This window comes from Canis lupus, chromosome 25, assembly GCF_048164855.1.
Source record: "Canis lupus baileyi chromosome 25, mCanLup2.hap1, whole genome shotgun sequence".
Classification (NCBI taxonomy): Eukaryota; Metazoa; Chordata; class Mammalia; order Carnivora; family Canidae; genus Canis; species Canis lupus.
In genome coordinates this window covers 34,496,567-34,521,753 of record NC_132862.1, presented here as the reverse complement: position 1 = coordinate 34,521,753, position 25,187 = coordinate 34,496,567, and the positions used below count along the sequence as shown (strand labels likewise).

General features: G+C 45.0%; 1 protein-coding gene across 7 annotated transcripts in view; it reads left to right on the top strand.

Annotated features, from left to right (window-relative positions):
• Positions 1–24,543, top strand: part of BCL2L14 (BCL2 like 14) — a 36,632-nt gene extending 12,089 nt beyond the window's left edge. For 3 of the 7 annotated variants that reach the window (XM_072799001.1, XM_072799002.1, XM_072799007.1), the window contains 5 exons: positions 9,594–10,036; positions 14,713–14,892; positions 16,864–16,934; positions 19,262–19,528; positions 23,741–24,543. In XM_072799001.1, coding sequence (XP_072655102.1) covers positions 9,594–10,036; positions 14,713–14,892; positions 16,864–16,934; positions 19,262–19,528; positions 23,741–23,779 — 1,000 coding nt within the window. In that variant the 3' untranslated portion in view covers positions 23,780–24,543. Of the gene's footprint in view, positions 1–3,892; positions 4,061–5,408; positions 5,504–9,593; positions 10,037–14,712; positions 14,893–16,863; positions 16,935–19,261; positions 19,529–23,740 lie in introns of all 7 variants that reach the window. The other 4 variants (XM_072799003.1, XM_072799006.1, XM_072799004.1 and 1 more) reach the window with 3 other exon arrangements.
• Positions 24,544–25,187: the final 644 nt, after the last annotated feature.

The window sequence follows — 25,187 nt, the reverse complement described above, 5'->3', positions numbered from 1 at the left end:
TTTCATAATATCATAGATGATATATACTATCATCTATACTATGATAATATCATAGTATCATAGATGTTTCATATATCAAATCGTGATGTTGTACATTTCAAGTATATTACAATTTTATTTGGTTACACCTCAATAAAGCTGAGTGGAGGACAATAAATTTATAGAGAAATGACAAGACAAAGAAAAAGGGCTTTTGGGGCAGCAAACTATGCGAAGGTAAATCTACATGAGAAACTAATGGAAGACGTTGCTTCAGTAAGGTTTCTCTGTCGACTCCTTTGGTTCCAGCTCTAGGGCTGTTTTTTTTTTTTTTTTTTTTTTTAAGATTTTATTTATTTATTCATGAGAAACACAGAGACGTAGGCAGAGGGAGAAGTAGGCTCCATGCAGGGAGCCTGATGCAGGAGGGTCTCCAGGATCACGCCCTGGGCTGAAGGCAGATGCTTAACCACTGAGCTGCCCAGGTGTCCCGTGTCTGCTTCTTAACTGCTTTCAGCTCAAAACATCCCTTAGAGCCAAATTGGAGTAGCATACTCTGAAGCCCTTCACAGGTAGAGTTTGTAACAAATGATGCTTTTCCTCTGCTCCTTTTTTCAAATGTTTCATTTGAACCAGTTTCATTCTTTTGTTGCTTCATTTCATCCAGTTTCATCAAGATTGAAATAAGGATGAGAATCAGCCCCAGAGTAGTATGGTGTCCATTCCAAAATCTGCTCATCTGGGCTTTCAAGTCTTACTTGGTATTCACTTTATACTCAAAAGTTGGGCAAAAATACTCAAAGTTTTCCTGAGATGAGCTTTTTATTCATACATACAAACACATATTTTTCCCTTAGACATAGTTCCCATCAGAGGTCAAATAAATTCCAGAATCTAAGATTAAGGCAGATTGAAAATAAATATAACAATTGCAAAAATAATCCATTGCCAATAACTCAACTCCTAGGAATCATTCCTCAGGAAACAATGCAAAATAGGGGCAAAGATGACAAAACTATACTGTGAAATATTATTTATAATAGTGAACACATGAAAACAAGCAAAACATTTAAAAAATATCTGCCTGCTTGAATAATTTTAGTGCTTCCATTCACTGGACCTCTGCAGCCATTAAAAATTCTATTTACAAAATATGTTCGTTCATATGGAGATAACCTTATGATAGATGCTAAATGCAGGAAGCAAGTCACAAGGGGGCACCTGGCTGGCTCAGTCGGTAAAGCACAGGACTCTTGATCTCAGGGTGAATTCTAGCCCCATGTTGAGCGTGGAGCCTAGTTAAAAAAAAGGGGGGGGGGGAGAAAAAGCAAGTCACAAAACTATGATAACATCTGAACTATGTAAAACCGTGTACATTGTATTTGTTCAGGAATCTTTCTCTTCAAAGAAACACTCAGATCAGCTGAATTAAAAAAAAAAAAAAAAAAGGAGTCTCCCAGCTCCCAGGTGGCAAGTGGAGAGCTCCCAGGATCCAGGACAGCACTCTCTCCTGCTCCCTGGCACCCTGTTGCTTCCCATTTCTCTCTCTCTCTCTTTTTTTTTTTTTTTTTTTTTTTTTTTTTTATGATAGGCACACAGTGAGAGAGAGAGAGGCAGAGACACAGGCAGAGGGAGAAGCAGGCTCCATGCACCGGGAGCCCAACGTGGGATTCGATCCCGGGTCTCCAGGATCGCGCCCTGGGCCAAAGGCAGGCGTCAAACCGCTGCGCCACCCAGGGATCCCCCATTTCTCTCTTGATTAGTCTCTTCCTCGCTTTCTCAGTCTGCCTACTTTTGCTCCTCTGCTACGTGGAACCCAAACACAGCCACCCAGTTGAAACACCCGGCAGAGTCTGGCTAGAGTCCTTGTACACAGTTCCAAATTTCTGGCATATGGAATTGAATTGGCCTGACTTGGGTAGTAAGCAGTTCACTTCTTGTCCACGTGGATATGATTAAAGGGGCAGGGGTCATTTGGTCCACTGCTCTGCAGGGGTACATCCTAATAAGTGCCATAATTGGAAGCAGTGTGAAAGGGAAGGGCAGTGGGCGGGGTAGATACTCCAGAGGTTGCTAGAAGTTTTTGTCATAGGGAGAAGGAAATACACCAAATTTTTAATAACATTTACCACTGACTAGATCATGGTGGTCTTTATTTAATGTATGCTATTTTATGTTTTACAGGTTTTCTCCAACACTATGTGTATTTTTAGGAGCAGGACAAAGTGTATTTGGTTTTTTAATATATAACATGTATTAAGTCCCATCCTTATTATGTGCTAGCTTGTTGGGTATGGGAGTCGCCAAATTGAATGATTAATGGATATTGTGTATCTTCAATGAGCCTGCCTCCTGTACCAGTTCCCGCTTCTTGTGTTTATATTTAACCTTGCCAAGATCTTATGGGATTGTAAATGGTTTCTGCAACCGGTATCATTAAGTTATATAACTCTCAACACCAATAACAACTCTAGCCCACACGATGTGATTTAGTTATTGATGATATGCATTTGTTGATTCTTTAACCATTTCAAATGAATATGTCTCTCTTTTTTAACTAAGTTTTTTTTAAGATTTTATTTTTTGAGAGAGAGCACATGCACATAGGCAGGAGCAGGGGAAAAGGGAAAGTGGAGAGGGAAAGCGAATCTCAAGCAGACTTCCTACTGAGCACAGAGCCCACGTGGGGCTTGAACTCATGACTCTGAAATCATGAACTGAGCCAGAATCAAGAGTGGAGGATCCCTGGGTGGCGCAGTGGTTTGGCGCCTGCCTTTGGCCCAGGGCGCGATCCTGGAGACCCGGGATCAAATCCCACGTCGGGCTCCCGGTGCATGGAGCCTGCTTCTCCCTCTGCCTGTGTCTCTGCCTCTCTCTCTCTCTCTGTGACTATCATAAATAAAAAAAAAAAAAAAAAAAAAAAGAATCAAGAGTGGGTTGCTTAACCGACTGAGTCACCCAGGCACCCCAAAACGACTTTTTTTTTTTTTAAGAAAAACCATTCTTATTATTTTGTTACCCCGTAAGTTGATTAGACTGGCACATGTCATGTGCAGTAAATACTAGTTTGCTGATTAACACTCACTTTGGGTCAGCAAAGAACTGACTTTCCCACAACCACTGTCCGTTTGTTTCTCATGGATCTGTTTGCCTAACTTTTAAACTGCCAGTTCTTCCTTCACTTTTATGAAATTAGCCTTAATTCCTCTTTCCCCATTCACACTTCCTTCATCTTCATGTTTTACTGGCCAGCTCTCAAGGTTTCAGGATCACATATATGGCCATAAATGTCTCTTTCAGTTAAGAATCTGGATAGAATGTGAATTCATATGTGACTCCCTTCTCTCATATATGTAGGGAATTCTATCTTTAAAATTGTGGGGGGAAAATGAGTTTTTGTGGCTTCTATGGCTGAGGTTTAGAGTCAGTCTGGAACCACTGGAAAAGATTCCATTTGAATATAATCTTTGAATAACAGTGGAGGGGTAACATGATATAACGTGAAGCTAGGGGGGCCAGGGTTTGGGTCTCAGCTCCACTGGCAGGGACCACTGGCAAAACACGCTGCTTCCTAGAGCCTGATTCCTCATCTGTAAAATGGGAATCCTAACACCTGCCTCTGGGTGTTAAGATTAAATGTGTGTACTATGCCTGTCCTATATTAGGCGGCCAGCCAACATTTGCTCAACCGATGAAACGTAAAGAATGTAAAGAACTATCTGGAGGAAATACCCACCTCATTGTCCTAAAGGGCAGTGAGAGATTTTGATAAAGAATGTCCAACTACTTTTAGAGTCAAATTACATGGGCAAAGGTCAACCCCTCCTTTAGTTAAAAAGCTAGGGGCAGGGCTTAATGAGGAAGTAGTAGTCCTTGCCTGAGGCTTACTTCAGCCTCCGTCCCCAACCTGCAGAGGCTACAGCCAAGTGAGTCTTCATCCCATGAACCTCCCTAAATGAGAAGCCCAGAAGACCCGGTGAAAGTTTCCTCTTAAGTTTTACGGAGAGAGACTCAGGTATAGAACTACCCTTGCTGCCACCTGACCTGGAGCCGGAGAAGCCAGAGCCAGCTCCATTCCCAGGTAACACCAGAAAGCACCAGTCTAGGTTCTCAGCGTCCCCAGGAGGACACGGTTGGGTCTACAGGCCTGGTTTTGCCAAGGAGGCCAATCTAACCAGAGGAGAGGTTGACTGGCTTTATTTGAAAGTTCTTATCATGTCAGTCTCTGGAAATAAGATGACAGGCAAGAATCTATTTTGTTGGTGTTTCCAGGAAGAGGAGAGACCGCTCTCTCAGGTTTCTCTTTCATTTCTCCTTTGCTACAGGGGGTTTGAGATAGTGCAGTTAAGTGTACATAACTGGCTGGATGGTTTTTAACATTACGCAGGCCTCTTTGAGTACATGACAGCGTGTGTGTGAGGATGCGACCGCCCATCAGTGGTCAGGAGCCCATGGGGATGCCAACTCCCACCTCTAGAGCAAGGATGGGGCTGAGGACAGGAATCCCTGGGTTGCCGCCCAGAGTGCTAAGCACCTGCTGGGAACGTGGTCTAGCTCTTGCAGACCCTCAGTGGCTTCCCTGAGCATGGGGCCCAGGTAAAATGGACAGTCGCTCTCCCTCCCCTTCTAGAAGGCTCCCTCCTCTCTGAGTCCCCACCCCTCACCCTCCAGCCTCAGTGCTTCTGTTTCACTAACATGGGAAGTTAAGACATTTTTGCCTCATTTTACCCTTAGGATTAAAAAACAGGTCATCCTCAGAGATGACAAGCAGGGGAGAGGCCTGGAGGTACTAAAAAGTCTGAAGTCCAGGGACAAAGGGAAAGGACAGACAGGCTCTGAAGTGCACAGCGGGGCATAGGGTGCTGACGGGGGAGGCTCAGGGCCACCAGACAAAACTGAGCTGAAACTGTGGTTGGGGGAGCTCCCTTGGGAGGAGTGTCTCCAGGCACAGGTGACACCCGGGCCTCCTCTGCCCAGAGCAGTGGAAGGCGGTGGAAGGCAGCTCTTCCGCTGGGCCCGAGCAGGTGCCCCCAACACCTCCACCCCCAGTGGGCCCAGCCACAGCCACGTGAGCCAACTCCTTCCCCACCAGCTCCAGGCACTGGTTGTGGCAGCCTCTGTGCTGGAATCACAGAGCACGCACGCTTATCCATTACCTGCCAAGGGAAGGGAAGAGAAATCTAACCTTGACAAACGAATCCACTGCTAAAACTCCCCGGAGGGGGTCTGGTGATAGATGACAGCTGAGGAGCTTCCCCACTTAACACGCTGGGCAGCCACACTGCCCTCTCTGCTGGGTGCTCCCAAAGGCCAGGCTGCGGGGACCCTGGGGGCAGGGGACTGGGGGGGGGGGGGCTTTAGCCATTTCAGTGACTGGGGCAAGGGGAAAGAGGCCAATCCAAGCAGCTCTGTAACCTTGCTTTCCAAAGTAGGTTTGCCATCGTTTGTTCCAGATAAGGAGACAAACAGAGGGTGTGGGAGGAGTAGGCTGTGTCCCGTCTCCGAAGTAGCCTAAGCCTCACAGGTGATCTTCTGCAGCTGCTTCCCCACTCCTGGGTCTGGTCCAGCCCACTGGGGAGGGTGGGGGCGGAGAGAGGGGGAGGACCCGGACTTCCTTTCCGCATACATGCATAAAATTTATGGTGTAAGTTTCCATAATCCCAAAAGTTGGGCTTTTACTTTCAACAGGAATGGCTGAGAGCAGTAGGGATCCGACATGGGGTAAACTCCCCCAATGTGGCTTTTAAAATGAGACTTAGCTACAAAGGTAGCAAGATCCTTTTCAATGAAGATCATTTGGGGGGTAGGGGGGGAACCCTATGCTTGTTAAACACATTTGAAGTGTCCAAACTAATACTTTTAGGTGTCAGCTATTTGTTTCAGCCCAGGGGTTTCCAGGCCAGGGTCACAGCACCCCTGCACCCCGCAGCTCGCAGTAGGATTGCCTCATCCAGGCCATGGCCTCAGCACTGCAATGCTTTCTGCTTCTCTCTCATTTTCAGTCTCGCCTATTGGGGGGCTGGGGGCAGGGGGAGCAAGGACTCTGTTCCTTCCTGTACCTGTAAAATGACAAAAATCTCTTCTTTCGCAAAAATGGAAAGACCCTGCTCCATCTTGACCTCCTTGGTTTTTTCCTTTTCTGATGCTGCTCCTGCATCAGCATTCAGCAGGCTTGTTTCTTAAAGAAGTCAGGACCCTTCCTCTCTGGTCAGTGACACACACACACACACACACACACACACACACACACACAGTTTTCAAGTCTTCCCACTACCTTAGAAAGCTTTGGGAGTTTTTGTTTTTTTTTTTTAACTTACATGCAGGTGTCTTTGGATGCATAGTATGGCTTGAAGAGAGGGCTCACCCTCCCACTCAAGACCTCGTTCCTGCAGGACTTGAGTGTATTTCTCACTGGTGCCATTCTTGAGCTGCCCAATTCCAAAGGAAGTTTCACATTTTAAACTTTATCACTTCTGTCCTGACACTTCCCTGCCCTGGGTTTTCACCTGGGCACAGCTCCTTACGCCTGTGCTGCTGCCACAGTTCTGAACACCTGTCCTGCTCTCTCCCCTCACCCTTTCTGGCTCCTTCTCTAGCTTGTCTCAGGTTGCTCATTCTCTCTTTGGTCCACTTTAGTTGCTTTTGTGTGCCTCAGTTCTCAATATTTCTAAACTATATCTTTCATTCATACGGTTGCCAGATTTGCGCAAAAATGCAAGATACCCAGTTTAATCTGCATTTCAGATGAACAACAAATACTTTTTTTTAAAGTAGAAGTATGTTCCATACAATACTGGGGACATATTTATACTAAAATATATGCTTATCTGAAATTCGAATTTGATAGGATGTCCTGTATTTTATTTGGCAGCTCTATAATCATTTTTCATTCATTCATCAAATATTTATGGAGAACTTACATATGTCAGGCATCGTGCTAGGTGCTGAAAAAGCCGACCAGGTCCCAGCCTACATACCTTACAGAATAGATACTTTATATACACACATACTATGTACAAATACATATGAATCTATAGGAAGAATGTGGCCTTCGTAAAGAAACTAATATTTGTAAGTCACTAGTTAGATAATGAAGCATTGATGAGCTTGCTTTTACATTAATATTTACTCACAAAAAAGTGACCTATTAAAATAATTGTAATATATAATAATGCCAATATTTCTTGAGCATTTATCATCTGCCATGCACTATTTTAAGTGATTTACACACACTAATTATTTTTATCCATCCACATGCAAATTTGATGAAGCAGAGTTTTTTTGTTTTAGTTTTAGTTTTAAAATTTTTATATATTTATTCATGAGAGAGAGAGAGGCAGAGACACAGGCAGAGGGAGAAGCAGGCTCCATGCAGGGAGCCTGATGTGGGACTCGATCCCAGGACCCCAGGATCACGCCCTGGGCCAAAGGCAGATGGTCAACCATTGAGCCACCCAGGTACCCCTTGTTTTGTTTTGTTTTTTTAATCTCCATTTTGAAGATGGCAAATGGAGGTCCAAATAAATTAAGAAATGTACCCAGTCACACAGCTAAGCAGGCAGATGACCTGGGACATAAACTAGATTACCTAAATCAAGAAACCAATATGTAAAGCACTACTCTGTGCAGACCAACACTTGTTTTAAGGATTTTCACAGTTTAATTAGTCCTCCTCCATGGTCAATGAGTTAGATAACATGAGTCACATTTTGTAAGTAGAAAACTATGTAAGTCAAAGAGGCTAGTGATTTGCCTCAGTCCCTTTGCCAATAAGTAAAAAAAGCAGTTCTTCAACCCAACTCCTCATTCCAAATATTGCACTCTTCTAATGCCATCTGGAACCCCCTTGGAGCTTAACTAAATCACTTGTGCTCAAAGTGAGTTTCATAAATATTCTGCAATGAAAGACTTAATCAGGCACTTGTTCAAACACTTAAGTTCTACTCTAAATGCTTTACAAATATTAATTAATTTCATCTTCATAACAGTATGAATTGGGTACTGTTATCATCCCCATTTTCAACATGACAAACTGGGAGGAGCCTGCTTCTTCCTCTGCCTATGTCTCTGCCTCTCTCTCTCTCTCTCTCTCTCTCTTTCATGAGTAAATAAATCTTTGAAAAAAAAAAAGTGATAAACCAAGTTATAGAGACAAGTCACATAACCTCTAGTGGCAGAGCTAGGATCTGAGCCCAGTCTGTCTTGGAGTAGGAAAAAAATTCTACAAGCCATTGTCAAGTGCCTTTTTGTGCCAGGCATTATTGCAGGTACTGGGTGTGTGACAGAGAGGAAACAGCACATGAACAGGCCTGCCCTGGTGGGGCTTATCTTGTGTTAAGGAGAAGAGAATAAACCTAGGCAGACTTGGGAAAGGATCCTAATGGGGATGACTGACACCCCCACCAGGAAGGGGGCAAACTGTTGCCCTGTGGGACCATGTGGCGGGGGAGGGGAAGAATGTGAACAGAGGAGCAAGTGCTTTCCGAAGATGTCCCAGGGATCCCAGACAGCAAAAGTTGTACTGTGATGCATCACGTGACCGTGATATTGGGAGAGGGTGAGGGAAGAAAAGATCTTTGAAGCCTGGAATAGGACGGGGACATGAAAAACTGGAAGTGAGGAGGGAGCACAGTGGTCATGACCCCCACACCTCACACCATAACCCTCAAGCTTTGTTTATGTTCAGTTACCTGAGGCAGGTCTGCGGAGCTTAGACCCATACAAGCCAATGCAGACCATAAAGGAAGAAGGAAGAGAGTCTGGGAAGGGTCAGGGACCCCAGGCATTTCCTTCCGCTGAATTAGCCTCCCCCTTTGCTCACCTACCCTCCCCAAGAAGCCCTTTAACTGCCTCCCATGGTCTGGGGCTCCTGTTGAGATGTACTGATGGAACCGATTGAGAAAACACAGAAAACTTTCAGTCACATGTTCAAAGGCCCCCGTAGTTGGCATTTCACTTCCTGTCCCTCCACGTCCCTCCGCCCCAGCCATGCACAGAGCACCAGCTCTCTCACCACTCTCCACACATGTCCTAGATCCTAGACTCAACCATAGTCTGCTGCCCTCTGTCCACCCTGTTCACTCACCCGCATAAGCCGTTTTTCTCTTTTCTTTTTAAAGATTTTATTTATTTATTCATGAAAGACACACAGAGAGGCAGAGACACAGACAGAAGGAGAAGCAAGCTCCATGCAGAGAGCCCGATGTGGGACTCGATCTCAGGACCCTGGGATCGTGACCTGAGCCAGAAGCAGATGCTCAACTGCTGAGCCACCCAGGTGCCCCCCCACATAAACCTTTACCATCTGTCAAGGAGATTTCGCTTGCTCTCCCTTGGAAGCGCGCTGTTTCTCCCCACACTGGCTATCTGCAATCCTGATCCAGCTCCTTGTCCACTCTTTGCGTGGAGCTGTCTATGCACCTCCTCTTTTCCTCGTCTCAGACTGCACTTCCAGAAGGAACTCTGAATTTTCCACTTCTGATGACTTCCCGCCTCCCTGCACAAACAGAATAGGGGCTCACTAAATGTTCATGGAGTTCCACGCCTGTCTCCCCTGACCATGGAGAGTAGTGTGCTCACAGGTAAAAGGACACGTGTGGGCTTTGTCATTGCAGGCTCGTCATGTGCACCACCAGTTCCTGTGATCTGGAGGAGATCCCCCTGGATGATGATGACACAGACAGCATAGAATTCAAAATCCTGCTGTTCTATGCCAGACACCATGTCTTCAAGAACACCTCTGCCATCTTCTCGCCAAGGCTGCCTAGAAGACAAGGTTTCTCCCAGAAAGGACCGAGGGCTTGGGTGGCAAATGACTCACAGACACAGGTGTCATGGCCTTGCAGAAATTCCCCATCCAGTGAGAAGCCCTTCAGCCCAGCCAAGAAAAAGTCCTCCTGGAGAACATTCTTTGGAGTCATAGAAAAAGAGGAAGATTCCCAGCACTCACCTATGCTCCGTGTGGAGGGCCAGACGGCAGCAGAACAGGAAGATGGTCATCGGAGCCAGCACTGGTCTAGGTCCCTTACTAACGTGGAACAGCGCAGGGAGCAGGAAGGTAGGCTTTGGGGGCTTCCTCTCCCACAACAAAATCTTTCCCTTCTTTGTGTGTGTGGCATTTCATCTCCTCCCAGCTGGTAATGTGGCCTGAGACAGGACACTGTTGTGCCTCAGTTTCCCAGCTTGTTAATATTCAGTCATGATTGCCCTGCTTTTCTCAAGACTGAGCAGAAAGTAAGAGGCTGGCAGTGAAGGGTGGCAGGACTGGTTTCTGGCTCCACTTTAGAAATAATCTTGCTGCCCAAAATCCTGATCCTCTGTGCCAGAGACCGGCATGGAGGGCAGAGCCCTCTGCAGGGGCTCAGGCTGCTGCTCTCTTGCGGTAAATCAGCTCACCTGTCCGGACCTCTGTTTCCATCTGTACACCAGGGTGTCCCACCCTCCCGATCTCTTAGGGTGGATGGAAAGATCAAGGAGCTCTATACAAAAATACTTTTAATAATAATAATAATAATAATAATAATACTTTTATAAAGCACTCTAAAAAAACAAAAACAAACAACTGAGAAGCATTTCAACAAAACCTTTCCTCAGTGGGGCAGAATGCATTATATTGAATAAAACACTTTCATGAAGGGCTCCACCACAGAGCATTGCCCTTCATCCACAAGCCATCAACGATGCCAAGTGCCAGCTGCCCAGATTTTGAAAGAAAGCCCCCTCTCCTGCTGGGTTTGATGGTTGAGGTAATATGTCAATAATTAGTCAACAGGTGGCAGTAATGTCTCAATTTTAAGATGGTGTGACTGTCCTGGCTTACTTGGAGAATCTACCCACACTTGGCAGTTTTCACTCACTCACTAGGATCAAGGAATCTTTTACTTCCCATTAGACTTAGAAAATTTTAGAACAGTAGAAGTTAGAGGTGAGATTATCTGGGAGGACTCATCCTCTTGCCACCCCGCAATGGTACAGATGGTAGCTGAGCTCTGGACCATACAGAACAGTTTGGAGGCCCCTAAGTAGGCTTATCTGCTTGGCTATCCTTTGGACTTTGCCGAGAGACAGAGGAAGTATTTACAGACTTTAATCTGGGTTTCCTGTGATAAAGGAATTCTGTATTTCAATAGTACTGAAGTGTCATTTGCCTTTTTTATTTATTAAAATTTCTAAGATCTTTCTACAGATAGAAATAAAATAGTATCTCTAAAATAGTAGAAATGATTACTTCCCCTTTTTTTCAAGATTTTATTTATCCATTCATGAGAGACACAGAGAGGCAGAGACATAGGCAGAGGGAGAAGCAGGCTCCATGCAGGGAACCTGATGCAGGACTCGATCCCAGGACCCTAGGATCATGACCTGAGCCAAAGGCAGACACTCAACCACTGAGCCACCCAGGTGCCCCAAAATGATTACTTCCCAAGGAGCCCTTACCATAGACATTTATATTCAATGTATCCTCCCTTCTCACCTTTTTCTTGCCTGCTTTTTAATTTTGTGAGTAGTTAGTTGGTTTTTACATTGGATGTGACTCAAGAGAGCTTCACATTCTGTTTCTATTTTGCCACATATAAATCAGAGCTTAACAGTCGGTGTCACCCGGGTCCTTTTAACTGCAGGTCACAATTTAGACCAGGAATAAATAAAAATTTAGACCAGTCCTGCTGTTTCCAGGACTCAGACATCAGGCTTCAGTGAGAATTATAAGGTTATGTCCCAAGATCAAAGTCTAGGAGGTAGAAGAATGGGTGTCAATACCAACCCAGGTTCTTTGATTAGTGAACTCTTGTGTCCACAGCTAGGATTTGCTGCATGTGAAATGATACAGTCACGATTGGGTTCAGATACATAGAGTAGAAAACTCAAATTATGGCTTCAATAATGTAGAGTATTTTTCCCTTCTATAAGAGAAAATCAAAGTTTGGCAGCCCAGGCCTGACATGGCAGCTCCAACAATCATTAGAGATTCTTATTCTGTGATCCCTTGGCTAGTGGCTTCCAACCTCAGAGTCACCTTATATTTCAAGGTGGCTGCAGAGACTCCAGCTATCACCTGTACTTTTCAAGCAGGAAGAAGAGGAAGCAAGTGGGACAGATTGACACAAAGAGTATCTTCATTCTAGATGATTCTGTTCCCTTTTTGAGAGCTTTCTTGAACCTGTACTCAACTTTTCTTACAACTGTTGGCCACTCTTTACTGTAAGGAAGGCTGGAAAATGCAGTCCGTTCAGCTGAACTCGTTGCTGCCTGTGACATCTCAGGGGTCTCTTGCTAAGGACGAAGAAAATGAATACAAGGAAGGAAATAGCAGTCTCAACCATAGAGAAATGCCCTGCCCCTTCTCCTTAAAACAAATGCTTTGGGTGGGGGGGCACCTGGGTGGCTCAGTCCATTAAGCATCTGACTCTTGGTTTCCACTCATGTCATGATCTCCAGGTCATGAGATTGAGCCCTGACTTAGACTTCAAGCAAAGCAGGGAGTCTGCTTGAGATTCTCATCCTCTCTCCTGAGCGTACATGCTCCCTTTCTCTCTTGTTCTCTCTCTCTCAAGTAAATAAATACATCTTTAAAAAAAAAAATTTTTTAATGCCTCAGGCCAAAGGCTGACTGGCAACCTCTCAACTGTGCTCCCTTGCTCTCCTTAGCACCAAAATTACGTCCTCCGCCACCAGAGACCCCAAAGGATGGACAGCCTTTCTGTCCTCTCCCTGCCCCATCTAATTTTCCCTTACCCATCAGATGAGATAGACTCTTAACAAGAAGGGAATCTTTTCTTTGCTCCGTGTTTAAAATTAAGGTATTTAAAATGAGAGTCTAGTTTAACATGAGCTGGCTCATCTGAGTCGAAATGTGTTTGCTTATACTTTTTCCTGCACATATGTCACTTGCCTCCCTCACTCCGTATCCACCGGTTCATAGAAATGGAGTCAGGGTGGCTGTTTCAGCGCCCACCAGTGGCCTCAGGATCTCCCTGCCACATGGCGGGGCCTGGAGGATGAGAAGGGACAGCCTCTGAGGCCTTCATCTGCTTCCTCTGGGTGCAAGATGGGCACAGTTTGACTCCCACGGGGAGAGCCATGTGCTGACCACCCTAGACAGGTTGCACAGGGTTACAGAGGAAGAGAATGTAAGCTGTCCTTTCCTCTCTTTTGCACACACAAGAGAAGGTTCACTCTGGCCTTGGGATCCAGCCTTTCCCCATTTCTTTGCCAGGGGCCATGCGTGGCAAATGTCCCAGAGGAGGCCAATTGGGCTGCAATAAGGTAGAAAGTATGTCTTTGGTCTGGTTGTTAAAATTGGAAGGAAAAGCATCGATCCTTTTCTCTTTGACTTTCTAATTCGTCTCTCAGTTCTCTCCTTATCTATTTTTGAACCCTATGGGCCACGCATGAAAAATGTGGCTTTTTAAGAAACCATCGTGCCCTTTTTTAAAGGAAGGCATTGTTGACAAAGCATTAGTTCCCGTGGCCTCCCAGTGATGCCCAGAATGTGAACAGAGAGCACCAAAGCTCTCATGTAGGAATCTAGGGAGAGGGAGTCAGAAATCACCTCAGCAGCTCCACGGGATGTCAAAGCCAGTGATACAATTCCCCTTACCCCCTGGGACCCAGGCCTTGCCTCTCTTATCCATTTCTGATTCACAAACCAGGAGTTACCCTGGACACTCCAACCTTCTAGCTAAACCCCCACTGTCACTTTCTTCAAACGAGTGAACGGAATAGTAGTGTTTTTCACATATTACATATGCTCCATATGACATCAAAGACAGAGCTTGTACAAATTTCTCGTGACAAATCAACAGTGAAAATTTTGGTACCAAATAACTCACCGGTACCACCTGCCCACCTCACCCGACTCCAGCCCTGACCAGAGCCAGAGCTGACTTGTCCTTCACAGGCTAGGACGTTCAGGGGGCCACTGCCACTTAAAGTTTCATGTCCCCATATGCTGTATTCTGCAGTGATGTGTGCAAATACATAACTTTTCCTGAATGATAAATTCTTGAAAGGCATACATGGATTGCGCTTTATGTATCTCGGTTTACCTACCGGCATTAATTGGATGTTTCCCATTAGACGTGGATGAGAGAGAAGACCATAACTCTGAGAGCAAGAGCAAGGGGAGTTCAGTGTTTACTTGATAATGGGCTTAAGTAATGAATATGGCCTGAGAGCAGGGATATTTCTCTCTCCTCAGTGACCAACCCCCAAAGGCTTGTCAAACTATTGAATGCCTTCCTATGCACGTTGGGGCCAGCTCTCCAAGATATAAAGGATGTTCAAAAAAAAAAAAAAAGAATAAAAATAAAAGCATAATGAGCATTCCCTTGAGCAAAGGACTAAGCACATTCTTTTGTGTTTCTTCCCTCGCAAAGGGGAAAGGGGACCCTAATGTTGCAAGGCTTCAAAAAGAGGGTGCAGAAGGGCAATTGTTTCAAGGTGGCAATCATTCCTCTGTGTACTCCTCCCCACCCCCGCCTCTGCCAGGCAACTACCAGGGCTTTCTGAGGAATGGCCTCCCCCCTCCACACACACACACCCCCACCCCGGGGCAGTTTCCTCTCCCTCTAGGCCGGGCTTTTCACTTAGCTGGGGGAGGGGGGAGGAGGGGGGAGGGAGGGGGTGGGCGGGGGGGGGGGAGGAGGGGGGAGGGAGGAGGGGCTGTGCATACCAATGAGCCAGACAAAGTTCTGGGAAGGGCCTCTCAGCACCATTTTTGTCTTGTTTCAGCTGTAGACTCAAAAGTTGTTTCAATTGCCAACCGCGTTGCTGAAATGGTTTATTCCTGGCCCCCGCCTGAGGAGCCCCACGACCCGGGAGGAAGCTGCAGGTCCAAAGGGAGTTTTGTCCGTCACTTCCTCCAGAACCAGGGCCTGTTGTCCCCGCCTAGAGGCGCCGGTGCTAAGAAAGGTAGACTCCCCTTCTGCACGCCTGGGCTGCTCGGGTCGGGTGGAGTGTTCGCCAGGCAGAGGCGCAGGCATGTATTTCACCAGCACAGCGCTCTGCGGCTGAGGCGCCTCCGTGGCATGACAGCACCACACAGCAGGCGCTGACCTTTTTACTTTTGAGACCAGCCCATGCCAAGGGGAGGGCACCACCAATGCTCTGAAGCACCGTGTCAAGCTCACTGCTAGGTGCAAAGAAAAGCCTCTTGCTGAGGGAGAGGAGGAAGTAGAAAGCCAGCACTCAGCCGGGACCACAGAGGGAAATGCAGCATTTCATCTGGTCGTGTTGGTCGAGGACAATTTTGCTTATGGAATTGCTCGAGGTGTCGATGGTGCATCAGCCCAGGGATTTCTAACACTGCCCTGGGCTCCTGTGAAAGAGCAGGGTGTTGTCAGATGTCGGTCTGTGCACAACACGAAGCAGAACTGAGAGGTGACCAGGCAGGGTCGGTTGTCAGCAAAACCGTAGCAGGATCTAGGACCAGAGCTCCCATTGGAGGGGCAGGAATTCTGGAGTTTAGGGGAGCAGAACTAGATGCACAGGAAGAGAAGTTGGCTCCTCTTTTCCCCCACTGACGATTGTCCCTGCTCTTGGCTCCACTCACCCCAACACCAGCAGAGGGGCTGGGGCAGAGGAGCCCCAGGGTTGGCAGTAGGCCAAAGGACGAGGTGTTGGCGTGGGTGCCCCCCAGCCCTGGGAGCAGAGTGCTGAGGCCACCAGCCTCGTGCAGTCTTGTTGGGAGCACACAGTACCACCCAGGCTTAGAGTGAGGTGCCGGAGGAGAGGAGGTCTGTCTGCGTGTGCTGAAAAGTGTATCCACTTTATTGTTATCCCCTGGGTGTCTGGGAGACATAAAGCAATACCCTGCACCAGCCTCGAGCTAAGGCTCTGGTCTGTGCACCTGACAAATGCAGGCCGTTGTTACAGCAACTTTTCCTGAGAGAGGCGGCCGCGACAGATAAAAACTCGCATGGGCGCTGGACCTTCTTGGGATGTTGATGGGCTGGATTCATTTCCCGGCCTCCCTTCCCCTCCTCACTCCATGACTTCGGAGATTGTGCCATAAAGGAGAAGTGCCTCTGGATCAGTAACTAGCTTTTCTCTGTTCGGATTCTGTTCTATAGCAATGATCATTTTCCTCCTGGTCAGTAGTTAGCATGTTTTGAGATAAGAAAAAACATACTCCACCTCCCCCGTTCCAACATACACACTACACACCGACTGCAGCCTCATCTCCATCCACCTGCCATGTTAGCCTTCGGGGTGGGAGAACTTAATAATTTTATTTATCCCCTGCCTTGTTGTAAAGACAGCAGACAAAGTATACACTGTTCAGAGGATAAAAGAGACCACATTTGAAAGATAATGTAAAATGAAAACACTAGTGGGAAAATAAGGTGGGTTTAGGAATGAGTTTAATTCCCCAAAATGCAGGCCAAGAAGACTATAACCCCCTCTTAGATGGGAGCCACAGATCAGGCTCTGCACTTTCTAGCAGCACAAAGGGGGTATAGCACCAAATGGAATTTATGGTGTCCACGTGGAAAAAGCACCGTCTGCTCAGGAGAATCCTACAGACCAGAAAGAAGTTCTCCCAACTATCTTCAGAGATGGGATCATGAGTGGTGGAACTAACATGGTCAACAACATTTTTACAATGAATATAGGATGCATTTCGTAGCGAGAAGTGGGGGTGCCAAGGGAAAAAAGAAGAAGAAAGGAAAGGAGGGGTCTGTAGGAGAGGGTGTCTGGTTGGTGCCTTGTCAGACAAGGTGAGGGAAGAGTTAAGTTACTAAGAATTACAGAGCACATGTCTCCCTCAATCCCTAAGCAGGCTGCAAGAATTGTGGGGCGGTAGAGGGGAGAGGGAAGAAAAATTAAGATTATAGATTATATTTTTTCTTGAAAGAAGTAACTGGAATTTCCTCCTGACAGACGGAGAAGATCAGATAATAGCCAAAATCGTTGAGCTGCTGAAATATTCAGGGGATCGGTTGGAAAGAGAGGTATGGAGCTTCTTGAACTAATGTGGTTTCTTTCTGTGCCCACGCACTGGGACGGAGAATGGAATCGTACTCCAGATTGTATTCCTTTGCAAGTTCTGGTTTCCACTTAGTCCTGAGTTTTATTTCCCTTGGAGTGAAAATTCTTCACGCTGGCAGCATCTCAAAAATGAATCACTTTGGAAAACATAAGTAAACCTTCTGGAGCCTCCCTGGAATTTTTGGAAATGAAAAATGCAACTTTGTTATTGCAAGAAAAGACACCAATAAATTAAAATTCGCTGAAGAGAATTACGAATCTGGTTCCCCATGTAACTGATCCTCGGGGAAGTTTAGACTTGCATTTGCCCCGGAGTCTGGATATCGGTGTCCCACGCCTGCTCCGAGGCTGGCATCCTTCCCAAGGTCTCCCTGGAGAGTGGCCGGACTGTTTTCTGCTCCGGGCCTCTCTCAGCAATTTGGCAGAGAGGCGGGTTAGCGCTACTTGGGGAAACTTTGGATCTCTTGCCATTGAGAAATCGAGACCCGTCCTTTCTGTTCAGGAAGGTGTGAAGGTGTCTTCAGCTACAGAGCTGATAAGCAGGACCCCACTGTACGCAGAGGGGAGTTCTGTGTGCTTACCCACAGACTGCTGAGGGGTTTTTGGGGTGCATCAGTCAGGGACTGGCCTGTGGACCCATTTCCTTGTCCTACCAGGATCAATGGGAGGAAGTCTGGCCCTATGGGGCTTGTACAAGAGAGGAAACTGGCCGGCCAGCCTACCCTAGTCCCAACATGCTCCCCTCTTGATGCATTTGCCAGGGGTGTCCCCAGAGGATGGTGTCCGGAGGGTGAAGGGCATGTGGGATGGTGCTGAATGAGAAACTGAGAGAACCAGGGATAGCAGATAAAGAAAAGGCAGCAGGGTATGTGAGCTGCAGGTCCACAGTAGAGGATGAACAGGGGTGCAGAGGAAGAACATGGAACGTGCACTCCTATTTTCCTCCAGAACTAACATCAATGGATAGACATTATGGGGTGATTGGTTTTCTCCATTTTAGGAATGAACTTTCTAGCACTGAAGACTGCCTTGGGAAGGAATGATCTTCCTGTCCCCAGAAGAATGTCAAGTAGATGCCAGTGACCAGCCAGCAGTGCAGTCCTTGGACTGGGAGAGAGGTCTATTCGAATCCTTGAGGATTCTTTACAGCTTGAAGATTCTGTGGCTCTCTCATGGCACCCTCTTTCCCAGTTTCCCTAAGCAGGGACTTGCACTGAACTGTGGAGGCAAGGGACAGGAGGTGGCGTGAAGCAGAACTCTGTGGTTATAGGGCGATGCTTTCCTTTTCACCCCTTCAATTACCACTTCAAAAAATCTCTCTTTGATGATTTGGAGTGATACTTTACATTAGTTATGTAGAAAACATGGCGGACTTTGGTAGGAACCCACAGAAGGTCTGGCTTTGCTGTCTGGGTGTGGGTTCCCACTAGCCTGGGACAGGGACGATGGGAAGGCCTGCTCCCTCCATGGCTCCCTAGTGCCTGGAAAGCCCCTCAGCCCTGAGAGCACAGGGGCAACACAGCACAGCTCTGTCTGAGAGGCCAGAGCCAGGGGCAACCCAAAGGAGCAAGGCCGGGACGGGCCAGGGTACTCTGCGGAAGGTGTTTCTTTCTGGCATCTGATTCTTCTGTTCTGGCAAAGTCCAGGCTTCCAGCTCCCCACTGGGGTTTTGAATCTAACTTCTTCAATAGTCACTGATCAGAGGGAGTCCATTCTTGCTGTAGAGGACATTAGTCCTTCTTGCTACAGATTCCTAATTCAGACAGGCCCCTTGTGTCTCGCAGAAGTTGGGGGGTGGGCTGGGCTCACATAAAGAACACTAATCCACCAAAATCTTTACATAGCATTGGATGCACCCCCCCAGAATATCCCTTTTAGAAACAATATTTGGGGATCCCTGGGTGGCTCAGCGGTTTGGCCCCTGCCTTTGGCCCAGGGCGCGATCCTGGAGACCCGGGATCGAGTCCCACATCGGGCTCCCGGTGCATGGAGCCTGCTTCTCCCTCTGCTTGTGTCTCTGCCTCTCTCTTTCTCTCTGTGTGACTATCATAAATAAATAAAAATTAAAAAAAAAGAAAAAAAAAGAAACAATATTTGTTGAAAACCTGTTTAGCTTATCAATTCCTCAAAGGCAGAACTCAAGGATTTCCAGTCTCCGCTCACTAAGAAATCTCCATATGCCTAGAATCCAGGGTTTCCCCCAGGGTAAAGTTTTGTGGCCCACTGCTGACCAGAGAGTCTGCTTCACTGGCCAGGCTGCTGTACTAAATGCATCTTGTCTTGCACACAGTTGAAGAAAGACAAGGCTTTAATGAACAGCTTCCAGGACCGGCTGTCCTACCCTGTTTTCAAGACCATCACAGACCAGTTCTTAAGGGGTGTTGACACCAGGGGAGAATCAGAGGTCAGAGCTCGGGGCTTTAAGGCTGCTCTTGCAATAGACGTCACGGCCAAGCTCACTGCCATTGACAACCACCCCATGAACAGGGTGCTGGGATTTGGAACCAAGTACCTGAAAGACAACTTCTCACCCTGGGTCCAGCAGCAGGGTGGATGGGTAAGTGCATCCTATTTCAAAATGAATCTTCCCAGAATTGAGAGGAGGTGGAATAGAAAGTTATGGTTTTGTTTTGTTTTTTTTTTCAGGGTTTTTATTTTTTTAAGTGAAGGGAACACATCTTTGAAGCAGCTCTCATGGATTTAGAACAGTTGAGTGGCAAGAGATATATCCCAGTGATGGGAACATATTTGTAGTGATTATCTTCATCATCAATAAATATTTACTGAGCTCCCAAAGGGTACATGGAGTATGTGTGTTGGAGGAGAGACACTGGTCAGATACAACAGGAAATGAAGAGATACAAAGATATAAAATGTTTAGATATAATTTCTGTTTTCACAAATTTTGCAGGCGGTGGAAGTCTGGCAGTGAGACAGGGAAAGGCAGACAGTTCCTTTTTCTCTCAGACACTGACAGGCAGAGAAAGATACGGCGCTCATGATATTTGCTCATTGCTGCTTGGACATAGCCGTTTTGACAGGGACATTTTGATATGAATCAAAAAGCAAACAGTTATATTTTTATCTGTTTGTTTTTTTTAAAAATAGACTGTATTTATTTTTTTTCAGTCATCTCTGCACCCGATGTGGGGCTCAAACTCACAACCTCAAGATCAAGAGTCACAGGCTCTTCCCACTGAGCCAGCTAGGCACCCCAAATTTGTGTCTGTTTTTAATTTCTTACTGTCAGGCAAACCAGACGAACTTCAGCTCCCTATCTCAGACTCAACTCTTCCCCATTCTTTATCCTCATTCCTTGAGGTTTCCCCAAAGCTGCCATAATCAGATGGCTTCATAAGGTTCACCTCTTCAAAATGCCCTAACCCATAGCTTTAAATCTCAATAGGCTCAGCAAGCGCATTTTTGTCTGTTCAGACCCTTCCTGGGAAGGACAGACAGGCCTTTGTCCCATATTATCCTTAGTCCTCTTGCCACTAGTATGGTCCAAAGGTAGCAGGTTTGTGTCTGCTTTATGCATGGCCAGCATTGCCCTGAGGCCTCCAAACAGGCTTGGTTTTTTGGCTACCAGAAGGAAAATACAGCTGATTTTGCTAAGGGGCTGAAGTGCCCACCATGGTCTTCAGTGGCTTCCTGTTAAGCTTACTTAGTCTTCTGTTCCTTCCTGTTTTCTTTTTCTTTCTTTTTTAAAAATTTGATTTATTTATTCATGAGACACACAGAGAGAGGCAGAGACATAGGCAGAGGGAGAAGCAGGCTTCCCATGGGGAACCTGATGCTGGACTCCATCCGAAGACCCTGGGATCACCATCTGAGCCAAAGGCAGACGCTCAATCACTGAGCCACCCAGGTGCCCTCCTTCCTGTTTTCCATATTTGCCCCAGGTATATAGCCTTAAGTGGCTGATCTGAACAACTAAGGCTCCAAGTATTCTAAATTTGAGCTGCCTTAACTCATGCTAAAAGGGTAGATTCTTTGACATTATTTTGGCTCTAACTGTTCTTTCTTCCATGACCCCATCAAGTCCCTCTTCTGCTTCAGGCCTTTCCTGACCACTTTAGCTTAAGGGACTCCCCAGCCTCTGACCTCTTACAACACTTCATGTCTGTACTGTAATTATGTATAGGAAAGAACCATCCTTGTTGGTCTTGTTGATATATTTCTCTAAAGAGATTGTAGGTATCAACTGGTATCAACTGGGCTCACAGGCCAGGTCTCAAAAGTCTATTTAGTTAGATAATGCAGCTGAAATGCTAGAAGTTTTCTATAAAAAAGTCTACATTAAAAGCACAAACAACAAAAGAAAAAATAAATTGGACTAAATTGAAATTTAAAATTTTTCTGCTTCAAAGGACACTACCAAGAAAGTGAAAAGAACCCACAGAATGGGAAAAAATATGTTCAAATCCCATATCTGATAAGGAACTTGTATTCAGAATATGTAATAAACTCTCACAACTCAACAATAAAAAGGCAAAACCCAATTTTTAAAATGGGCACTGAATTTGAATAGACATTTCTCCAAAGAGGGTATACGAATGGCCAAATAAGCACATGAAGAGATGTTTGTTTACATCTTCATTTCAACATTAGGGAAATGCAAATCAAAACCACAACGAAGGGGTGCCTAGGTGGTTCAGTTGGTTAATTGTCTGGCTCTTGATCTCAGCTCAGGTTTTGATCTCAGGGTCATGAGTTCAAGCCCTGCATTGGGCTCCACGCTGGGCGTGGAGTCTACTTAAAACAACAACAAAAACATAATGAGATATCATTTCATACCCACTAGCCATGCTTCCCCTATGGAAGCAATCTGGCAATTCCCCAAAATATCAGACATAGAGTTATCAATTCTACTCTTAGGTATCAACCCAAGAAAATTGATAACAAATGTTCACATAAAGACTTGTACATGAATGGTCATAAATCCATTCATTTATTCATAGTAGCCAAAAAGTGGAAACAACTCAAATGTTCATCAGTGATGAATGATGAAAGGAAATACCAAGTATGATATATCCATACAATGGAATGGTATTTAGCCATGAAAAGGAACAAAATAAAAGGATAAACTTTTTCCCCCCATTTTTAAAATTTAAATTCAATTAACATATAGCACATTATTAGTTTCAGAGGTAGAGTTCAGTTGGTTCATCAGTCTTATATAATAGCCAGTGCTCATTACATCATGTGCCCTCCTTAATGTCCCAGATGGATGAACCTTGAAAACATTATGCTAAGTGAAAGAAGTTAGACAAAAGGGTCCTACATTTATGATTCCACTTTTATGAAATATCCAGAATAGGCAAATTCATAGAGACAGATGAGAGGAGAGGGAATCGGGAGTAACTGCTAATGGATAAGGAGTTTCTTTTTGTGTGATGAAAATGTTCTAAAATCAGGCAAAGATGATGACTGCACAATTCTGTGAATATACTAAGAACCACTGAATTACATACTTAAAAAGGATGAATTCTGTGATATATTTCAATAAATCTGCTATGAAAAATGGTGGTTCTGATTCTAATAAGCAAACAAAAAAGTAAGGAAAGAAAAAAATATTTTTATTTACTTAGTTTTTAATTTGGCTGCTGGTGCTAGAGAGAAAAACAGTTCTTATTAGAGAAAATAGATGGATTTTTGGTAGAAATAATAAAGGGCATTTTCAAAGGCCTTAGAATTTGATGGCATTGGGGTTTTTTATCATTTGTAATTTATTAGTTTACTTTTCTGGCCCATTATAAATCCTAATTTTAAGTCTTGGCCACAGTTGCATTTAATTTGGAACATGTAGCTGGAAATTAGGAGAAGGAGGATAAAGAATGAGAGAAAGGGCTAATTTTCCCAAAGCTGATAGAGGAATATTTGCAAAAAATAAAGAAGGAAGATGTTGATAAAATAATATTTATGAGTTGCTAGGACCTCTTGAAGTGTGGAGGAGATGTGGACTGAAAGTTGTGCTCAGTGTCCATGAACAGGAAAGAAAGATGATGCTGAGGTGGCAAGTACCTAGGGACTTCCATTAGCCCCAGCTGTTTTGGTGGCTCTCCAGGGTGCCCTTATAGTTGTGGAGAAGGAGGAAAATGATTTCCAAGCACAAGATTTCCAGGGTCTCTGACTATCTCTGTATTCCTCATTTTGTGCAAATGCATCTTATCTTCCCAACTAAACTACAAATCTGAGGGCAGGCCTAGGTATTTTATGCCTCTTTGTCTCTTAATACTGTGGTTCCTTCTATATACATCATAGATGTTCAGCCAATACTCCCAGAATAGTGAATCAGTCAATCAAATGAATAGCAACTGTATCTAAAAAGCATGCTAAATGAGCTACCATGAGATTTTCATTCACTCCTTGGCCATTTTTCCTCATTGTGAAGCACTGTTCAAATAGTTACCCTGTGGTCCTGCAACCTCATCCATTTTGCAGCACTTTGTAAGGAGAGGTTTGCATCCTCCATAGTCCTCAACCTGTCAAGCATTTACTCTTTTGAATTTTAAGTACAGCATCAAAACCTTTTTTCCATGTAGCTTGGTAGCCCTGGATGTGTAACATAAGTCCTTAGCACATGTTTTCCTTTCAGGAATACCTAGGACATTGGTCATCTTTCCAAACCCTCCCCTAACCCTGTCATAGTCTCCAAACCCTGGGTCATGCCTGGGACAAGAGAGCAGAGTTCACAGGTATATGTTTTCAGTTGAACTGTGAATCAAACCTGAAATGTTATGAGTCTATTACTCTTGTTCTCTTCTAGGATAAAGTACTTGGAATATCACATGAAGAGGTAGACTGAAGCATCAGAAGAGCTATCATCTGGAATACTCTAACTGGGATCCTGTCTACATTGGTCTCAGCATAGACTGTGGGAGAAAATACAAATGTGCAAGGCAGAGGGGACATTGAAGTTTCCAAAATCATTGTTCCTGTGAATCCAGAGGCCTCAGGAGAGGCCTTGTCTGTCTCCAGCTCATAGAATTTAGTAGTATGGCCTGTGATGTCCATATTTTTCAGGTCCTCCTTTGAATGTGGTAGGAAGTCTAGGAAGATAAGTGGTAATTTTCCTTTTAAATGTTTAGAACAGAAACTATCATCTTGCCTCTCTTGGCCACTTAAGGGAAATTGTGTTACAGATATTTGCTGATCCCATGAGGGTGAAATGATAAATCGTGCATGTGCTTACTCTTCAGTTTCTAGTACTATTTACTTTAAACTACACTTGGGGTGGCCTAATAATGGCATTGTTTCAAATCTACCTTTAGGAAGACGTTGCTATTCATGTTGGTAGATGTAGTTCAGACTCCTGAGTTTACTACTATATCCACTGGTTTGGGGAGATACAGCCATTATCTGCCTTTTGACTCACTTCCCTAGAAAAATTCTTTGGCAGTTTGAAAAACTTGCATTTGGCAGAAAATAATTACTCCCACCACCCTCAACTGTCTCAGTGACCCCACCTCTATTTCTCAACATCTCTGAAACTTTCTTTATTTTTTTTGTGGTAGTGTAACGATGAGTCCATGGTAAAATAAATATGTGGAAAGACCACTGTCAAAAGAATGTCTTGTGGTTAAAATAAGTAAAAATTAATAATAGTACTAAGATTTCTGTGAGGATCGAATAAGTTAATTTATAAAAAGTGCTTACAACAGTGCTTGGTATTTGGTGCTGAGTGGTCACTTATGTTCAATATTATGTGTTGCCCTCAGGTAAGATGAAAATTTCCTCTAGGGGATCCCTGGGTGGCGCAGTGGTTTAGCGCCTGCCTTTGGCCCAGGGCGCGATCCTGGAGACCCGGGATCGAATCCCACGTCAGGCTCCCGGTGCATGGAGCCTGCTTCTCCCTCTGCCTGTGTCTCTGCCTCTCTCTCTCTCTCTCTCTCTCTCTGTGACTATCATAAATAAATAAAAATTAAAAAAAAAAAAAAGAAAATTTCCTCTCAAAGCAGTCACTGATTGCTTTTCTGAAATTGATACTGTTCTGAATGAGCTGTTATTGTTAAGTGATATATGTTGCATAATTGTTTAACAATTATTTAAAACAACTACTGAAACAATTTAAAAAATACTATCAAATTATAATCTTAAAAATTTCTGGATCTGTTGCACCCAGGATGTAGCCTGATATAAAACAGTTGTTTATTAAAAAAAAAAATAGGGATCCCTGGGTGGCACAGCGGTTTGGCGCCTGCCTTTGGCCCAGG